This window comes from Typopeltis vanoorti, chromosome 8 (genome assembly GCF_054136105.1).
Source record: "Typopeltis vanoorti isolate ZY-2024b chromosome 8, IOZ_Tvanoo_1.0, whole genome shotgun sequence".
Taxonomy (NCBI): domain Eukaryota; kingdom Metazoa; phylum Arthropoda; class Arachnida; order Uropygi; family Thelyphonidae; genus Typopeltis; species Typopeltis vanoorti.
The window spans coordinates 61,886,496-61,907,453 of NC_143556.1; the positions used below are offsets into that span (position 1 = coordinate 61,886,496).

A 20,958-nucleotide genomic window follows, 5' to 3' on the forward strand; every position below is an offset into this window, starting at 1 on the left:
GTATTTTTCGTGGCAACAATAACCGCGATAATCGAGGTATTCCTGTATTATATATATATATATATATATATATATATATATATATATCACTGGCATGTATTCAGGGTGAGTTAGGTGTGCAGTGCACACCCACAGAATAGCAACATCACGGATATATTTTTGAATTTATTCCTGTTAAAGAATCACCTAACTGTTTCCTGGCTTCGCGTGATTCCTAAAATTATACGATACACTAATGCTCCTGAAGAAGACACTTTATAATGCATAAACATTGCATCACCTTCATGTTAATAGCCAAGGTGTGTGGTCACAAATATGGACACCTTTGAGCCCTTTGAACAGATGTATAGATGCCGAAGCACATCAAATTCTTAGCATTCCAGTGGTTTTTAAACCACCCAGACAGCGAGGCAGGGTGTGGATTGCAACAATAGCACCCGAGAAATCAGTAGCTGTGACTGATTATTGTGTCAACCAATACAACTGAATGTTATCATTTGTCGTGAGTTGCTATTTTTGTTTTCTAAGTTTCATCTGTTTCGTGCACACGAAGTGTGAACTGACGTAGTAGGAAAGTTTTTATATATAATATAAACAAGTTTTTAATACATAATTTTCTATAAATTTATAACTTTCTAGCCCATATTTACAATGGGAAAGTGTTGAAGATCTACTGAATGTTTTCTGCTAGAGATTTTTGTTGATTGTATCATTGTGGTCGAAGGAGGTAGGCCCTGTCCTCCTCTTCCAAATTTACTATTATATTTACCTTTGAATGAGTCAAATATACCAACCAAATATAGCATTCTCCTTCACTATTGTTTTCTAATACATCTTAAAACAAACACATTGTCCCCCACTCTATGCAATTCTGGTTACAATTAACTGATAAATTAAAGTATTGAAAGTTATCCTACAATTAACTGCATTGACCCAATTAAGATAAGCACTGATACATCAATAAAAATGCAATCATGCAATCAAATTGAAGTGAATTTTGTAGTAATAAATAAATTCCATGTGATGATACAGCGTTCCCCCTTTTTAAAGGAGTTCATGGTACCATCTAGTCCCCCCAAATTTTATTTGGGCTCCGGAACCGGCATAGGCTGACGAATCAGGTCAGTATTCCTGACAGTAATCCGTGTGTGTCCTCGCACCGGTTTGTCTTCTTGCAGGATGAAAAACACCAGACAAACTGGCAGGAAAAAACCCTGCTGTCCATGCCCAAGACCAGCTAACTTGGCTATGGCTGAGGAAGATCCTCGAGCTCCTTACATTGTTGACGGGAATCGAACCTAGGACACTCCTTCCCCAGGCATATGGTTGCAAAGCGCAAAGCCACTAGGCTAACTGCATGGACAATTTTGTAGTGCGGGTTGCATAAGCATTACAACAGCACAAAACATAACTAAAATGAGCATGCGACACCACTTATGTGTATGTGTGTGTTTTCATCCCACATACAAACAAATCGGCTGTTCAGAACACACCCAATTTACAGACAAAAAATGCTAGTGGTGGTGGGCAGTAAATGGCATTGATGTAGAAGATGATGATAGTAGAGGTTCAATGTGGTGGTGGAGATGGAAAGTTGTAGTACAGGTGTCCTCCCTTGATGAGTCCTTGGAGGTGTCACAAAAAAAATAATAAATAAAATAATAAAATATGCACATTCCCAAATTTGCAGACAATAACCACAGACTACTATCCCCAATCTCAACAAGTAAGGCTGCATCACACTGCCTCTCTGGGAAACTCATTCACAAGCAATGAGTTTATGACCAACGGTCATGAACAATGGTCATAGGTGGCACTATTAAGGACTGTAGGCCTCCCTGTATTTTGATCTTTTCTCAGTCTTACTTACTGATGCAGTGCACCTATGCTGTTGTACAGTTCCCTGGATGATGATCCAATTTAACTTTGGTAAAATATCAAAATTAATAATTAAACAGTTAGGTATTAAATTTACATTATCATTTCCTGAAAAAAAAAAAAAAAAAGAGTAACAATCAATGTATAAGCTTAACACCAGAATTATGAAGTCCTGTATACTACCCCTTGAAGGTATATATCAGGAATTTGATTATGTTAATATTTGTTTATAATCTGCACTGAACATAAAATATTATACTCACAAACCCCCTAGTATATTGATTCAATAGCACATTGGAACTAGTAGCTGCATCACAAAGAGCCTGAGTAACATGTTCAGGAGCTGCAAAGTCTGGAAATCCTTGGCCTAAGTTAATGGGCTTATGTTCTAATGCAAGCTGAATAAATTCCACCCTAAGCAGTAAACAAGATGAAATCAGCATAAATATCATTAATTACAATCAGCAATAATTTAAGATTAACAAACAAATAGATCTATGCAGGACATACCAAAAGAAAACTGTTTACGTAAGAGGGTAAAAGTGCTGACAAAGGTGTTTGTGATTGCATAAATGGAACTACTTAGACATAAGAAATACAGGTCTGCTTTATTTCTTATGTTTTCCCTAATGTGTGTGTACTCTCTCTCTCTCTCTCTCTCTCTCTGTGTGTGTGTGTGTGTGCGTGCATTTGGAAAATGTATATCTAGGTATTCTTGAGTAGCCAATTCCTAATAGTAAAAAATAGAACTTTAAATAATGGAGTAACAATTAGTACTCAATTAAGTTCATTAATGCTGGTAGAACAGAATCACTAGAGCTTACATAGTGTATCCAGTAAGTAATCAGACAACAATTACTATATTAAAACAAAGAATTATTTTTGGAATTGTCAATCGCACAGATTCAAAATAATCTCCCTCAACTCCATACAACATTTACATCTGTTGCACAGTGTTCAAAGGCATGGTGGAAGTCCTGAAAACCTCCTTCAGTCTCTGGGTCACACCATGTTGGATGTCCTCAATGTCACTGAACTGTTCCCCTTTCAAGGCACATTTCATCTTTGGGAAGAGGAAAAATTCTGCAGGAGCCAAATCTGGAAATGGGAGGATGGGGGGGGGGGGGGTTCGATCACAGAGATCGACTTCAAAGCCAGAAACTACTTCACACGTAGCGCAAAGTGCGCAGGCACACTGTCGTGCAACAGAAACCAATCTTGTTGTGTTGTTGTTGTGTTCTTATATGTCGCCAAGAACAAATTCATAACAGATAATTCCAGCAGCGTCGAGAAAAACAATGACCTGTCTTGACACATGATTTTTGCAACCTGACTTTCTTCTGTCATGAAAAAGACATTCATTGCCATTCGATGATCTGGCATTTTATTTCTGGATCAAACTGAAAACAACAACTTTCATCACCGGTGACAATTTTTTGCAACACATCATGATCTTGATCAACTGCATGGATGAAATTTTGATAACATGCAACCCAGTGCTCTCTCTCTATTCGAGCATCAATGTGTGCAACACAAACCTCATACAAATCTTCCTCTTGTGCAAATCTCTTTCTAAGATTGATCTGGCCATTTCCTTACTGACACTAAGCTGTACAGCGAGTAGCCTAGTGGTTATTCGCCTGTCATGGGCAACAATTTCCCTAGCTTTAACCACATTTTCATTTGTCCATGCAGATACTGGCCATCCACAGCATGGTTCATCCTCAAAGGACTCCCTCCCCTCTTTAAATGTTGGAAACCAGTGGAACACCCGTGAACAGCTCAGTCATAGGCATAAACTTTTTTTTCAGGTCTTGGTACACTTCTGGAGCAGTTTTTCCTAATTTATATTAAAATTTTATCACAGCTCTTTGCTCTATGATGCAACTTCTAACACACTCCACTCACACGCTCTTACTTCAATGGTCGCACCTGCAATTGCAACACACTCTAGCAGTCAAAACTATAAACACATTTAGGAGAGAATAAATGACTACTATCTGGGGTTTTTTTGGTCAAATTTATTTTAAAACAAAGTTATACCAACTAGTTTCACCAACTGCGGCTGCTGGCTTCATCAGAGTAAAAGAAGTATAAATATAGTAAGAACACTTAAATGCTAAAAACTGTTAACACTAAAACCATAAAATAAACCGAATACAATTGTATTTTTTATAAAAGCAGAAGAACATGTACATCACAAGGATAGCGTGCATATGATCTGCCAGTTGTTGTGTAGGAACGATTTGTAGTTGGCGGCAAAATTCAGTTCTGGCATGTTGAAAGATCTAATAAGGGTCTTCCAGATCTGGGCAGAATCAGTCCTTGGTTTCTATTAAGGTTTTGTTCTGAGCAGAGAACTGTTGTGGATTCTTTTATAATTTGGGAGCAGAAGTCCTCCTCTAAGTATGGCATTGAGCTTTTATCCCATTCTATAATGTGATTAGTCCTAGCAAAATGAAAGGCTAACCCCGATTTGTCTTTTCTATTATTATTGACGTCTCCTATGTGCTCCTTCTTCCTGATTTCAAAACTTCTTGAAGTCTGGCCAACAATGCCGCACCTGGGTAGGAGGCACGCTTGTGCAAAACATTTTTCAGCGCCCCCATAAAATAAGTTTCCATGAAAAATTTTTGCGAAATTTTTTTTTTTTTTATTTAACAGTAGTAGAACATTGTAATCACTGAAATTCATTAATAAGGAATTTTTAATAATAAACATTTTCAAAAATGTTTATTCCTTAATATATAAATACAACAGAATATATATATATATATATATATTTGGGTTACCAAGTAATTTTAAAGGTTTGGCTATTTGACTCCTAATCCCAAGTATGCAAACAATTAAGTTTGCGCTTGAAACATAGTTCAAGTCTAAAGATGGTACAACACCAGGGCAAATCATTGTAAAGGTGGGTAAAGTTCTGATCATTATTCTTAGTAAAGAATAGGGATCAGAGATTTAAGCACATCTCACTAAAAGATGTATACTGCAATACATTATGGGTGGGGTCACAACCCAGACTGGTTTCAACCTTTTTTGAGGTCTCCTCAAGCAAAATATTCTGCATTATTTTGCTTGCAACATTTACGAGACTTAAGATTTCGTACCAAACATGAACAGAGCAAATAAATTCAAACGAATAAATCTTTGAAATTAAGTTGTCTGCCCGAACTCTTGAATCGATATCTTTAGTTTCATCTTCCGTAATATCAAAAAAGAGCCTGGTAAATTTCCTTGATATTATTTTTAAGTGGCTTTATTGCTTCTATTCTACTTTCCCACCTAGTAGCAGAAAGTGGTTTCAAATTTAAAACACGAATATGTTTTTTTAATATAGCCCAACGCTTCACAGATATTAAAAATAATTATATAATTCCTGTATTACCCAAAAAAATTTACAGTTTCACAGGATATCTTAGCTGCATCATTAACTACCAAATTTAATGAATGAGCAGCACATGGAATAAAAAAAGCCCTTGAATTTATTTCAATTCAAGGATTTTTTTCTGCAGTCCATTATGTTTGCCTCGCATATTTGAACCGTTATCATAAGCTTGGCCACATAAATCCGAAATGTTAATATTCAATCATTTTAAATAAATTTTTATAAATTGAAATAGTCCTTGCCCAGTGGTATCGTCTACAGATTGAAAACCCAAAAAACGTTCATGAATTTCTGCTATATTGGTATCTTTATTTTGATTAACAAATCTAATAACAGTAGATAATTGTTCTGTGTGGCTCATATCCAGAGTAGTGTCAAGAATTAATGAATAATATTTTGCCTCTTTAACCATTTCTAAAATTTTTTGTTTTATAGCTTCAGAAATTATACGGATGATTTCATTTTTTTGGGAGACTGAGTGGCAGTTCAATCTTCACCAGTAGCCAATCAGAAATAACTGGCCCATGTCTATCGCTAATTATAGCGGCCACTGCTGAAGAGGCTATTTATAAACTATTATCTTTAAAATTTTATTTGTCTATCAAAAATGCAAAAATTAAGTATAAAATTAAAATCAAAGTCACTTAAACACAGAATACATTCAATGTTTCACATTCAATATTGAAATGACGCTGAAAAAAATGTAAGTGCATATTTTGACAGACGCTATTTCATCTATCCAAATTCGAAGCAGAATTTAAGAAAACGAACAGTGTAATATACACCTGTGTTTCAGACTAAATATTTTTAGATAGATCAGTGTTTCTGAAACTTCAGATATCCTTGTACCCCTTCTTTAATTTTCATTATTACCAAGTACCTTATCAAAATAATAATAATAATAAATAAAAATATATTTCATTGTAAATGTGTTTTATTTGAATTTAGATGTACATTTAAACAAAAAAAAAGATTTATTTTTAATAGAACAAAATTTATAAAGATACTATACATTTTTACTTAATATATATTTACTTAATGATGATAATAATTTATCATCAATGAGAGGAGTGAAATTGCTTATTTCTATATCTGCTATATTGCTCTCTTTTGTGTTTTATAAATCCAGTTTTTAACCAATGATCCATACAATTTGAAAGCTAAAAAAATTACCATATTTACTCGACTATAACGCGCACTTTTTTCCCAAAATTAAAGCTAAAAATCGTGCTGCGAGATATATGTGGGATTTTTAAAAACTAAAGTTTCCAGAAAAAAAAAAAACTGAAAATGGGCATGACTTACCAAGAAGCTTCTATTCTCCATCACTTCTTCTGTCCTCCAGAGCAGTTTCCTTGTGTGCAATCAAAGTTATCGACCCAAATAGTCATCTTCTTTTCCATTATATCAAGCAAAAATTACCAGTAATTTAAGACTTGAGATATACGTAATGAAAATCCTTGACAAATTACTAATGAGAAGTGAAAGATGCGCACGATTCTAGGCCAGTAGATAACCTGAAGATATACATTATAATTCTAATATTTGGATTCCGTTTGTAGGGACAATTTCTAATAAGACTGCCAGACTCCTCAAGCCACATGGAAAACGAATAGCTTTTAAACCTGTACAGACCATTCGCCAATTTTTACGATCTCCAAAAGACAGTCATCCATTTTTTAAACATGCCGGAGTTTACAACACACCCTGTTCATGCAGTTTGAACGATATTGGCCAGACTTCAAGAAGTTTTGAAATCAGGAGGGATCACATAGGAGACGTCAATAATAATAGAGAAGAAAAATCAGGGTTAGCCTTTCATTTTGCTAGGACTAATCACATTATAGAATGGGATAAAAGCTCAATGCCATACTTAGAGGAGGACTTCTGCTCCCAAATTATAAAAGAATCCACAATGGCTCTCCACTCAGAACAAAACCTTAATAGAAACGAAGGACTGATTCTTCCCCAGATCTGGAAGACCCTTATTAGATCTTTCAAACATGCCAGAACTGAATTTTGCTGCCAACTACAAATCATTCCTATACAACAACTAGCAGATCATATACACGCTATGCGTGTTATGTATGTGTTCTTCTGCTTTTATAAAAAATACAATTGTATTCGGTTTATTTTATGGTTTTAGTGTTAACAGTTTTTAGCATTTAAGTGTTCTTACTATTTTTATACATCTTTTACCCTGATGAAGCCAGCAGCCAAAGTTGGTGAAACTAGTTGGTATAACTTTGTTTTAAAATAAATTTGACCAAAAATAACCCAAATAGTAGTCATTTATTCTCTCCTATAGTTCGTGTAGTCAAAAATAACAGTATTACCATTATAAACACATTTGTTACTTTTATTCAAAGGGCTGTACTGTAAAAAAGCAATCTCATACCAACCATATGGCTTCGCTACGTTGATGATGTGTTCGCTATTTGGCCACATGGCTCTGAAACACTCCTCTCCTTCCTCACACACTTAAACAACCAACACGCCAGAATCAAGTTCACCCTGGAAAAAGAGGAAAACAACTGCCTCCCCTTCCTAGACACACTAGTCACCCACCAGCCTGATGGAACTTTGGTTTTCTCAGTTTACAGAAAACCCACCCATACAGGCAGATACATCCACCAACAATCTCACCCCCCCCCCTCACAACAATATGGAGTGGTAAAAACACTATACAACAGGGCTAAACTAATCTGTTCTAACGACATAGCCCTTAACACTGAACTAAATCACATCCTAAACACTTTCTCAGCCAATGGCTACCCCCCCCCCCCAAAAATCCAAAAAATATTAAAACCTACAAACCACAGCCCCCCTCCACAAAAAAGATTACTCTAAATCCATCATCATTCCCTACATCCGAGGCACCTCAGAAAAAATTACCAAAATTCTAAAAAAACATGACCTCACCTCCTGTTACAGGCCTTACAGAAAATTGGCATCCCTTATCCGCTCTACCAAAGACCAACCACTTCCCCTAGACCTACCTGGTGTATACCAGGTCCCTTGCAGTTGTAAACTGTCGTACTTTGGCCAAACAGGCAGGACAGCGAATATCAGAATTTCTGAACACAAGGACTACATCCGGTTTTACAAATATAGCCATTCTGGTCTTGCAGACCATGCTCTGGATACTCGCCACAGAATACGGTGGAAGAAAGCAAAAATAATACACCAGAGCAAATATAAATTCGAAAGATTATTTATGGAATCAGCCTCTGCCCTAAGAAACTCTCCAAACCTCAACAAATTTGGTTGTATGCGACTGCCCCAAATTTGGGAGGCATATATCAGCAGACCTTCAGCCCAACGGCCAAGAATGCCTACTTAGCCCGCCAGAGGGCACCATCAGGACTTCTAGGAGAAAGATAGCTTCATATCTTCATTTCCAGTTACTATATTGTTAGAGCTTGTTTGTGCTCCTGCCTTTTGTTAAGTTCCTTTAGAAAATGGCAATGAGACATTGCCGAAATATCGGAAATATCTATTAAAGTATTATTTAATTTATATTCGGATCTACGTTGTTTTAATTCCCTAAGTTATTTAGAAATGTATAACCAACGTATAAGCCTATCTACGAGAATCAATTTCTGTATTGTAATGCAGTTTTCTCCTCTCTCTCTCTCTTTGTGTGTGTGTGTGTGTGTGTGTGTGCACATGCACCAGAAAGATTGCCATAAAAGGTGATGATTGTAAAATGAGTCTTTTTAAGATATACGTGACAAATGGACTAATTTATTCATGAATACAGTCAGTGGCGGCCAGTGAAAATTTTAAGTGAGGATGCCTGCATGTACAAAAAAAAACACTTTTTTTTCCTAATCAGTAACAAATTTATTAATAAATAAATTTACATATTAACAATTGCTTTATTAAAAATATTTCATCCTCACCAAGAACAAACATCAATAATTCATAATCTTTTTTGTTTTTCTTACCACACTCGTTCATGTGCCTGCCGGTCACCTTTCTCCTTAAATTCCCTCCATAGTTGTTTCTTTTTTTGCAGCTCAAGCTTAATGGTGTTATTCATCCATTTAACCCCTACTTGATTTATTATTCGGACTCTAGGTATACAGTCAGCCACTGCTTCGTACAAACACTTCTTAACCGCCTCCCATGCACTATCAACTTCTGGCCCTTGCAGTTGTACATGCCATGGCACTGAACCAATCAATCTCCTAAGCTTGTCATACTTACCAGCCCGATAATTCCACATGTACCCGGTCTTAATTGTAAATTCGACACCTTTAGCCACCTTCCAAGTCAAGACCCTATGATCACTCTCACCAATTGGTGGCAACGTGGTCATATTCGTTACAGCCAAATTCTCAGATGCAGTTACCAGGTTGAGCACTCTCTGACCTCTAGTATTTTCCATTACATGCTGTTGCAGATAGTTATCCCTTAATAACCGCATAAAATCCAATTCCTTCCTCCCATGTGTCCTCTCTTCCTTCCAATCAATGTTACCCTAGTTGAAATCACCCATAATAATTACCCTCCTTCCACTCATTTCTTCTATTTGCTTATGCATACTATCTCCACCATCTATTCCATCACCTGGTCTATAGCAACACCCAACTGTATATTTAGTTCTGCTAGTTTCAATCTCACACCAAACGTGCTCTTTTCTCTATCCTGCAGTTCCACTTCTATTCTTCTTGGCTGTAGCTCATCAGCTATCATCAATAACACTCCTCCCCCCATTTTATTCTCCCTGTCACTCCTAAACACACCATACCCCTCACATTCAATCCCACTAGCTGTGTCATCTTCTGTCAGCCATGTTTCACTAATGCCAATAACCTGTGGTCTGGAAGTGCCAACCAAGGCCAAAAATTCTTCCTTCTTGTTCCTAATACTTCTGGCATTTGTATACATGAATTGCAGAAGCCAATTTGTCCCATCCCTATTTTGATGCCTTATACTAACTATCTCATTCTGATTCATGGTCTTTCCTACTCGCTTGGGCATATTACACACATTCACATACTCAATTGTCTCTCTAAAATATCTGCATATCTACTCCCCCCCCCCGCTTAATAACTTTAGTTTCCCTGATTCTGCACATTCACTTCCACTACATTCAACAACACCTTTTCAAGTCTCCATACACTAAATCCATTTAAATGTAAACTATCCATTTTATATAAATCTTTTCGCCATCGAATTCATTTCACACATCCACAAATTCCACACCACTCATCAAACATAATTCACGCATAAAGTCATTAGCAATTATGGCCCTCCTTCTATACTCTTCACTGTCATACCGTGGCAACAGACTCACAACCTAACTCTCTCACTCTTCTCCTTTGCTACCTCAAGCAATTCCTTCACATCCTCACTCATAGCCTTTTTGTTTCCTTTCAAATCATTTGTACCTGCCACCACTATCAATTCTTTCACCCACTGCTTTTGCATTCTAATTGACTCGCTTACATTCTTAACGTTCGCACCGGGTTGGTACGATTTTGTTAAACTCTCAACTAATACACCTTTTACTAAGGAATCTCCATACAACACACGCTCTTTCATTTTGTTTACACTCGCTATCATACCCTTATTTTTTCTATCATACTTTTGCCGATTATTAATCGGTACGCTTGGTAAACATTTTTGCCCATGCTCCAGCTGCTGATTTACCTTATGTGTCGCTCCACTTAATAAAGCGATCTCACTCATTGCGTCAGTGTCATCATTTTTATTCTCCGATGATTCATTCAATCGTTCTGTATGTTTACCTTCATTCTCACTTTCAACGCCACTCTCAGAGCTATCAGGTACTACCTCACAAATATCACCATTCATACCTCAAATATTACTGTTATCTAGATTCTCACTTTCATCAACGATATCACTCACACGACCTGAAGCACTCTTTTAATCCTCACATTCTTTACACTTTTTGCACACATTCACTCCACTATCGTTGTTTAACCAGACTCCAGCCACTCTCCTCAATGCATACATTTCGCAAACAGTACACTGAATCAAATCCTTTAAGTTAAGATTTTTAGATAAATATGGTGACCTGGATGCCATCTTTGTATTCCTCTTTATGGGAGCCATGTGCACAGATAATCTTATCTGTCAATTTACTATTAAAATACTCAAAAAACACACAAAAATCACCCAGACTCACTAAAATACTAAAAGTAAACAATACTATGCAAATTCATCAATTTTTACTCAAAATATCACTTATCTGTTCAGGAGCTATCCACAAACATGACATACCATATAGCACCCCCTCTAGTGGCTATATAACAGTTTAAACAACTTTCTTCTAGGCATCTTATCATATCCCTTTTCAAGGTCGAAAAAAAAAGTAAAAATCTACTTTAGATAACTCCATATCTAAACACTCCTGGTTCTTTCCAGTTTAACTTCGATAATTTTTCTTAACCTTTTCTCAAGTGTTTTCACATGTCTGCTATCCTGTTTGTACAAGTGGATAACATATCCACTCTCCATCCATACAGGTTGTGGGCTTGAATTTCCCCGGGCATGGATATTTGTGAATATCTTGAGTTTGTAGCTGAATTTCATTGCTTAGTGTAAGACTGCCATCCTGCTTATTAGAGACTTCAAGTAGATTGATGAAGTTCCATGTTTTCTGGAACAACCTGTGCAGATTATGTAACCCTTAGTACCCACAATACTAATACTGATGATATCTAGGTTTACAAACTTTCATAAATAGAATTTGCATTTAAAAATATATTCTTGAATAAATATTACTTGGGAAAACTTAGTACAAGAATTCCTTTATAATTTTCACAATTCCATTCTATTCCCTTTGTTAAAGTTCTGCAGTGAGAGCAGTAATCATATTTATCTGAGATTTGACTTTCTGACCAAGCCTTCTGAATTTTACAGTGTAGCTTTTTCATACTGGCAGGGCTGAAAGGCACCTATGCTAGCAACCATCCTAGATATTTTCTAGCACTATTTTATTAATGTTTATCTCATTTTTTGCTATAATAGATAAAACATGACACTGATATGCTATCAGTTTTAGACTGTGTGTGTGTTTGGTCATATTAAAAATAAAAAATAAATAAATAAGAATGAAGAATATAATTTTTAGAGTAATTTTTTAATGTAAATCCTACCCCCAAAAAGTTGAAAATCTGTAGCACATCAATACCATGGGAAAAGCTTAGGATAAGATAATCCAAAAAATCTGCACTAGAGACTGAGCATGGAAGTTCTTCATGCTCACTCTTGAAGGCACTTGTCTCCATTAAGCAAGGTGGTGGTGGTCTTGCACTAAACAGTGAAATTTGTCTGCCACCCAGTTACATGATATATCCAGAATATTCTTGTTTTGAACATTGTTTTCTCTGAAGATGTGCTGCTTTGAAATCCAGCAAAATATAAGCTAGTTAATAAACATCTATTTATAATTTTAGTTTGTTTGGTGTTGTAATACCATTAAAATAAGTTTTGATTCTTGTTGTGAGTTTTTATGTCCCCTTTGATTCCTTCGTTGATAAATGCTCTTTTTCATTTCAGCTGCTTTTGAGTATCATCTATATTATTTTGCTACCTTTTTGATAATTATCTTCTGTAATAGCTTCTATTACATTAAGGAAGTTATTTCCCAGTTGATAAAATCACATCTGGACTGTTGAACTCAGATATGGTCACATTTTTTGGAAAATGAAAACCAGTTGAAAAGATCTGGTTGGTTGTCATTTTGGATTTACAGCTGAAACAACTAAGGCTATGAGACCAGCGTATTATGGTAGGTTTTTTCTCTCTTCCACATGTCTAGTAAGTCAGCTAGGTTGGACTTCCAATTTAGCATACATATTTTACTGATAAAACTGTATATAATCTTTTTACTCATCCAGTCTGGCTTCTTTTTAGCCCATAGTAGACAGTTTTTCATCAGTCAGTTATTACTAACACCATGTTCCAACATAAAAATGTGCACAAATTCACATGGAGAGAAGAGGCTAGGAATAAGAAAAGTCTCCTTGACTATGTTATTGTTGATAGTGATGTTTTCTCCCTGGTGCAGGACACCAGAGTGTACAGAGGATTTGAAATTGGAAGTGATCACTATTTAGTCTTGAGCAGGATAAAATTGAATTTCATATTGAAAAGAATGACATGTAAGAAAGTTTTAAAGCGAATAAAAGTTGAGCAGCTCTCAGATGTGAACTGTAGACTAAAATACAGAAAGATTATTGAAGAAAAAATGAAAGAGTTTGAGAACAGGAATCAAACCTTGGAGATTCAGTGGCAAACTCTGAAGAAAACATTGATTGATTCTGCCAGAGAGGCATGTGGTGAGGTTGTCTGTAAGGATAAAAAAATCAGAACTCCCTGGTGGACACAGGAAGTTAAAGAGGCAGTGAAGGAAAAGAAGAAAGCATATCAAAAGTTCCTGGCAAATAAGTCAGCTTTTACTCTAACAGAATACAGAGACAAATGTAAGAAAGCTAAACAGTGTGTAAAACTAGCTAAACAAAAGTCATGGGAGGACTTTGGCAAGAACATACAAAACAAATATCAAGAAGGTGGCAAAATATTCTGGAGTATGTTGAAGAAGCTTAGAAATGGAGGAAAGAGTACTGTAAAAGGAGTTAGAGATGATAAAGGTGACATGAAAATGCAGAAAAAGATATCCTTGAAGTATGGAGTAATTACTTTGAAAAACTGCTAAATGAAACAAGCAGTGATGACAGCCCAGTGATAAAAAACACTGACCAGGCATGTAGTCAGGAATACATATCCATACTTGAAGTAGAAAAAGCCATCAAAGGCTTGAAATGTGGAAAGGCAGCAGGAGTAGATGATATTCGACCAGAAATGCTGAAGTATGGTGGTATAAAAGTATTACAGTGGCTGCACTGCATAGTTCAGAAAGCCTGGACTGAGGGACGAATTCCCGATGATTGGAGTAGAGCTCTCATAGTACCCATATATAAAAAGGGAAATAAAACTGCATGTGAGAATTACAGAGGTATTTCCCTACTGAGTGTTCCTGGCAAGATCTATGCAAGTATACTTGAGAAACGGTTGGGAAGAATTGTGGAAGAAAAGCTTGGTGAAGAACAAGCTGGATTCAGGCCAAATAGAGGCTGTCGGGATCCGATCTTCACTTTACGACAAATAGTCGAGAAAGCATGGGAATATAACAAAGATCTGTATTTAAGTTTTGTCGATTTGGAAAAGGCATATGACAAGATTCCAAGAGAGAAGCTATTCAATACGCTGCAGTTATATGGTGTCAATGGGGCATTATATCAAGCAATACTTAGTCTTTATTTGAGTTGTAAGTCAGCAGTTAGAATTGAAGGAAGTACAGGAAGATGGTTTAATGTTAATTCTGGTGTGAGACAAGGATGTACATTATCCCCTCTGTTATTCATTATCTATATGGATCACATTATGAAGGAAAGTGGTATTAAACCTGATATCAAAATTGGAGATGTTAATGTCAGCTCTTTGCTTTATGCGGACGATGTTATACTTCTAAATAAATCCGCTACAAGTCTGCAAGATTCTCTGACTAAATTCAATTGCTGTTGTAATAGATATGGTATGAAGGTCAGCAATAAAAAGACAAAGACAATGAAAATAGGCAAAATCATTGAAAATATCAACTGTGTTGTGAATGGAGAACTTGTGGAACAAGTAAAACATTTCAGCTACTTAGGCAAGATTTTTACTGAAGATGGTAAATTAAATATAGAAATAGACAACAGAATCAGCAAAGCTGGTATAGTGGGAAGTCAACTGAATAAATTCATATGGAATAAGAGAGAAATTAGTCAGAACACTAAATTAGCTGTATACAAGACAGTGTTCAAACCAGTTTTAACTTATGGATCTGAGAGCTGGGTCAGAAGTAAAACACTTGACCAAAGACTAGAGACCGCAGATATGAGCGTCCTGAGAAAGATTAGAGGTGTGAACAGATGGCATCAATGGCAATATCATATTAAAAATGAGGATATTAGGAAAGAACTTGACATTGTCAGCATCCAGGAATGCGTTAGCAGAGCTAATCTCAGGTGGTGTGGTCACTTAAATAGAATGGGAGAGGAAAGATTAGCAAAACAAGTGTTCTCTGCCAGGTTATCAGGAAAACGACCCAGAGGAAGACCAAGATATAGGTGGATTGATACAGTACAAAGTGCCTTAGACGATAGAAATATAAGTTCCGATAATGTTGGAGTCTTGACAAGTAACAGACTGATTTGGAGGAAAATTGTAGATAGAAAGTTAGTAATGATGTAATTTTTTCATGTAGTACTGTCATATCCTGTACATCCTTTGAGGGTACATGGCAGGAATTTGATGATGATGATGATGATAATAATCAGTATCAATTTTTCATATTTTCAAGATGTATGCAAAAGAATAATTATTATTATTATATCACACCTGCAGGGAGTCCAAAGACTCATCGAGGGAGGGCATCAACTCTACAACTCCTCATCTCACTACTCCACCAACCTTCATCATCTAACACCAACGCCATCTACTGGCGACTACCACCACTAGTGCTTTCACAGACAATCAAAAACATCCATGCCTATGGTGGGATTCGAACCTGCAGCCTTTTGGCTGAGAGCGGATACACTAACCACTCGGCGAACCAGCTGGTGAATAATGTTTGGCAATTGCCACGCATCGGTACTCAACTACTTCATCCATCTCAAAGACACTGTTATGTAATCCTGTTTTTAAAATAGTCAAAATACATGCTGATGTCCTTATCCAGAATTCACAAATGTGTGATGTATATATATGATACTCAAAAAAACCTGAATTGATGTAAACTATGTTGAACTTTAATGATTCTGTTTCATCATATATGTCTCAAAAATATGTTAACTAATTAAAAAAAGGTATAATTATTGCAAAACTGAGCACGCATGAGATAGCAGTCCTAGATATGTGTAGGCATCATTTAAATGGGGTGATTTGGAGTTTTTGGGGTTTGGGAGCTTAGTGGAGTAAGAGACAATTTCCCAAATCTTTAGGGTCATTCCATGTGAAATCACCAAATTGAAAATTAAACTGAAGCTAAATAAATAATTTTTGATGAAAGTGAGTTATCTAGTTACATATTTTTTAGACAGAGGTGTTCTTCCCCCCCCTCAGCTCCTATTAATAATTATAGCAGCATTTTATTTAGTGGATCCACAGAATTTTCACAATTTCAGAGGGTTTCAACTTATCTTTTGGGCTTCAAAATCAGCTCTTTTTAATTTTTTGCAAACGTTAAGGCAAATTTTTTCCCCTCCTAGAATAAAGGATTCAATGAAGATGATTTAGGACATATATATTTCACTACATACAAACACAAAACATATAAAAACCAGATTTGCAGATTCAACTTATAGGTCAGAATAGGATGAGAAAGAATAGTACTCAGAACATTTAAACAGATAGCTGCCACTTGAAAAAAAATATTTTGTTGTAAAATGTAAATAAGAAATCAAAAAATAAACAAATACACATACCTTGGGCATTAAAATAGCAGCAAAAAAAAAATTAGAAACTAGACAATCGAAAAAACAACAAACTGATTATTTTTGAAACCATTCAAAACTGTGAAAATTCTGTGTATCCAACAAATGAAACTGATCAACTTTTTCATCTTAATTAACAGGCTGTTAGGAAAAATAATCTTTCATCAAAATCAAAAATATGCAGCTTCAGCTCCTTGACAATTTCACTTGGAATAATTATGCATCTGTATGAGGTTGGAGAAATTTATCATTATTTTAGATGATTTCTTTAAGAATTTTTTTTGCTCATATGCTTGCCTCAGTTTAGGTGGTGGTGTTGGGTTCCCCGCTGTATTTTGTGGTCAGCAGAAACAACTTCTGGGTAGTTTTCGATCGATTTTAAGGCAAGTGTAATGTTCATATTTTTGTCTTGAAGCATTTTACTCACAGGATTTATTCTGGTAAGTAAATCATGCCAAGTTATAAGTGAGCAAATAAATTTGTAGTCCTTTATTTTAACATATAATGTTTGTGCTTCGTGCTGAGTTTCTTTATTAAAATTTTCATTATTTAAAATTTCAAAAAATGCATCATAAATTTCTCCTAACTAATATCGCAGAGGGCGGACTGCATTAATTTTATTTTCCCATCGCATTTCTGATGGCTGTTTCAATGTTAATTTTTTTACAAACTTTAAAAAGATAGCCCAACTTTTGTACGAGAATGAAAAGAAATTTTATATTTCTTGAATAATTGCAAAGAAACTAATTGTATCTGCATTCACTTTGGCTGCATCGTTAATGATTAAATTTAGAGTATGAGCAGCACATGGCACGTAAAAAGCTCAAGGATGTTTGTTCAAAAGCAAATTTTGGAGCCCATATGTTTTCCCTTTCATATTTGCCCCTTTGTCATACATACCCTTGACCTCGCATGTCTTCAATGGGAATGCTACATTTTTCCAGTTGTTCCGTTATTGTTGCACATAAACCAAGTCCTGTGAAATCTGATATATCTGCAAAACCTAAAAGGTTTTCCCTGATCTTGACAATTCAATTGTCATAGGAAACAAAGTGAATAATAATGGTCATTTGTTCTGTTTTACTTGCATCAGGTGTGTGCAGCCTAAAATTATGGAATAATATTTAGATTTTCGAATTGATAATAAAATTGTATCCCTGATTGCGTTACTTAAAGGTTCCAATATTTCATTTTCACCGTCTTTACTCAAATAGTGTACCCTATTGTTTCCTTGTAGGGAAACATAGCAAACAGTTCGACTAATTTTAAAAAACTGGTGTTATTCCTTTCATATAATTTATCAGATGATCTGTGAAAAGCTAAATTTCGGCTACCAAGGAATTTTATAATTTCAATCAAGCGTTCTAAAACATTCGGTCATGTTTCTTTTCCATTTCATACATGCTTTGAGTCTAGAAATCAATAGTAGTTTTTTTTTTTTTTTTTTTAAGTTAAGGGATATTACATCCCATATTGTTTCTTAGCCGAATAAGAAACTCAAAGAGTTTCATGCCGAATATAGAAACTATATAAAGTTTGGCGATTCCAAGCGTAAGCAAATACCTGGATAGTGCAGCACCTGACCCATTTGGTAGTGCAAACTGAGGCAACTCATAGCAAGGGTGGGGCAAGCTCCGATCACTATTCTTGGTATTTACCCATAATGTGAACTTAGCTCCTAGGAGCTGTATTACTGTTCTACATTATGAGAGAAGGTCACTACCCAGACTGGTTTCAACCTTTATTGAGGTCTCATCAGTGAGTAGGTAGACCAAGTTAATACTAAGTTTGAAGCCTTTGGCTCTTCATTTAATTAGTAATTTATTAGGACACCTTCTTTGCAATTCTCATAGAAGGGATGTAAGTTCTGTTCGCTATAAACTTGGTATTAATTAGGTACACTTACTCACTGATGAGACCTCAATAAAGGTTGAAACCAGTCTGGATAGTGACCTTCTCTCATAATGTAGAACAGTAATACAGCTTCTAGGAGCTAAGTTCACATTATGGGTAAATACCAAGAATAGTGATCGGAGCTTGCTCCACCCTTGCTATGAGTTGCCTCAGTTTGCACTACCAAATGGGTCAGGTGCTGCACTATCCAGGTATTTGCTTACGCTTGGAATTGCTGAACTTTATATAGTTTCTATATTCGGAATGAAACTCTTTGAGTTTCTTATTCGGCAAAGAAACAATATGGGATGTAATATCCCTTAACTTAAATAAGTTCATGTCGCCAAATTGAAGCCTTTGGCCATTCATATAATTAATAATAGTTTTGTTTTTTTAAATTTTTATCAAGTTCCTTCCATTCTAAGAAATTTTTAATGTGAGTTAAACTAGTCTTATGTCTATGTAACGTTGTACTTACATTTCTCCTATCGTGATAACCTTCTACAAGACTGAGTAGGTGATTCAGTAGGTGCGACAAGTGTTTGCAACAAAAGCAAAAAAACAGAATTTAAAGTTTCGGAATAAATGAGCCATGTTCTTGGCCCGATTTCCATTTTTCTATTATAATACGTGTTGCCAAATTTACGATCATATGTATCTCTGGGATATATTCTATTTTTATTTTGAACAGGCCCCATTTCAATTAAAACAACTCGTAATTTTTCATCAGTATTTTCTCATTCACCTGGATCTTCTAAATTTACAGAGACTAACAATGTGTTAGTTTCGTGGTCAACTACAACTAAATCTTGCTGTAGTTGACTAAATGCTAACTATTTTTCACTTAAATCATGTTCAATATCTTGTTCAATAGTTGCAATAGTACTTTCATGCAAACTGGATGATATGCACGGTTCTTCAACTCTGATTTCTGATGTATCGAGTTGCTTACAATCTGCATCAGAATATTTTAATATTTTAACAAATTTATTAAGAGCCCCAGTTTGTTTCTTAATATCTGCTTCTTTTACAGCATGACACGATTTTGTGCACCGGATAACTTTTTTATTTAATTTTTTATTCCATTTCTATTTTATATCCACAAGAAATTATTATACAACACGACACAGAGACAAAATAATAGTTGGCACTGTCAGTAGCCTACTGAGATGCGTACCATATGACTAATTAACTAGCAACAAACATTTTGTACGAAAATTCGTTTTTGCGCATAAAAACCGTTCACCATTTCTCTTTACATAGACTGCAGTAGACACAACATTTTGCAGCAAGCATTTAGCCTGCTCTAGCTGCAAAATTGTAAACAGCCAGCTGATCAAAGAGGTGGCAATATACATTTTTTTTTTTAATTTTTATTCAGTGTATCCGGCCTTATTTATTTTAATATTGATCATTCTAAGAATTTTTTGTTTTTATGATAAAATTTTGTTTCTTAAAAATTAACTTATGAACTGTTCCCTGGCAGCGGCGCCCGCATGCACCGCTTCCGCCGCCCCTGGGTATAACTTAGTTTAAAATAAATATATTTGACCAAACAAAAAACCAAATAGTAGTCATTCTCTCCTCTTGGTCAAAAATAACTGTTCTATTATCACTTTAGTAGTTTACTTAGCAAGCAAATCTGTTCTAACAGTGTTTGCTATAGTGTGAGTACAGCATAAGAAGTATCCCTCCCCTTGAGGGTACAGAGAATATTAAATATTACACATAAGAGGATTTCATGATGATGTCATAAACTGACATCTTCTCAAATGTTCTTTCAGTTTATTTGGGAAGGAAAAGAGATATATAAGTCAGATTTAGTCAAGTCATGGGTGTACAGTGAGTGTCCCATGAAATGAAACAAAAGTGGTGAATTCCTAGAGAAAAAGTGGGTACTTCAGTTAATTTGCTAATAAATTTCAGTTGGGAGAATGTTTTATGCAGCAGTCAAAATCAATTGCTGCAATAAAAGTGTCACCTTATTCTGTGCTATATGCACTACTAAAATTGCAAATAGCATTACATTACAAATGCCGGGCTATTTTTAATTTAGTAAATGGCATAACTATAACTAACCAACATGTAAGAAAATCTAATGAATCTTCTTCTGCAGCTTCTCCCACTTAAGTGGGATCACTGTTGATAATGAGTCTCCTCCACACCTTCCTGTCTTGGGCTGTCACCACATCCAAGTTCTTCATCCTCAAGTCCTCTTCTACCAACTCCCTTCATCTCTTCTTTGGCCGCCCATGCTTCCGCCTTCCTTGCACATCCATC

At 35.6% G+C, this 20,958-nt stretch overlaps 1 protein-coding gene across 7 annotated transcripts in view; it reads right to left on the reverse strand.

Annotated features, from left to right (window-relative positions):
* The window catches only part of LOC150104038 (kynurenine aminotransferase-like), a 228,184-nt gene that overhangs the window by 140,626 nt on the left and 66,600 nt on the right, over positions 1-20,958 (reverse strand). For all 7 annotated transcript variants that reach the window (XM_090396692.1, XM_090396693.1, XM_090396695.1 and 4 more), the window contains one exon: positions 2,142-2,292. In XM_090396692.1, coding sequence (XP_090252818.1) covers positions 2,142-2,292 — 151 coding nt within the window. The remainder of the gene's footprint in view (positions 1-2,141; positions 2,293-20,958) is intronic.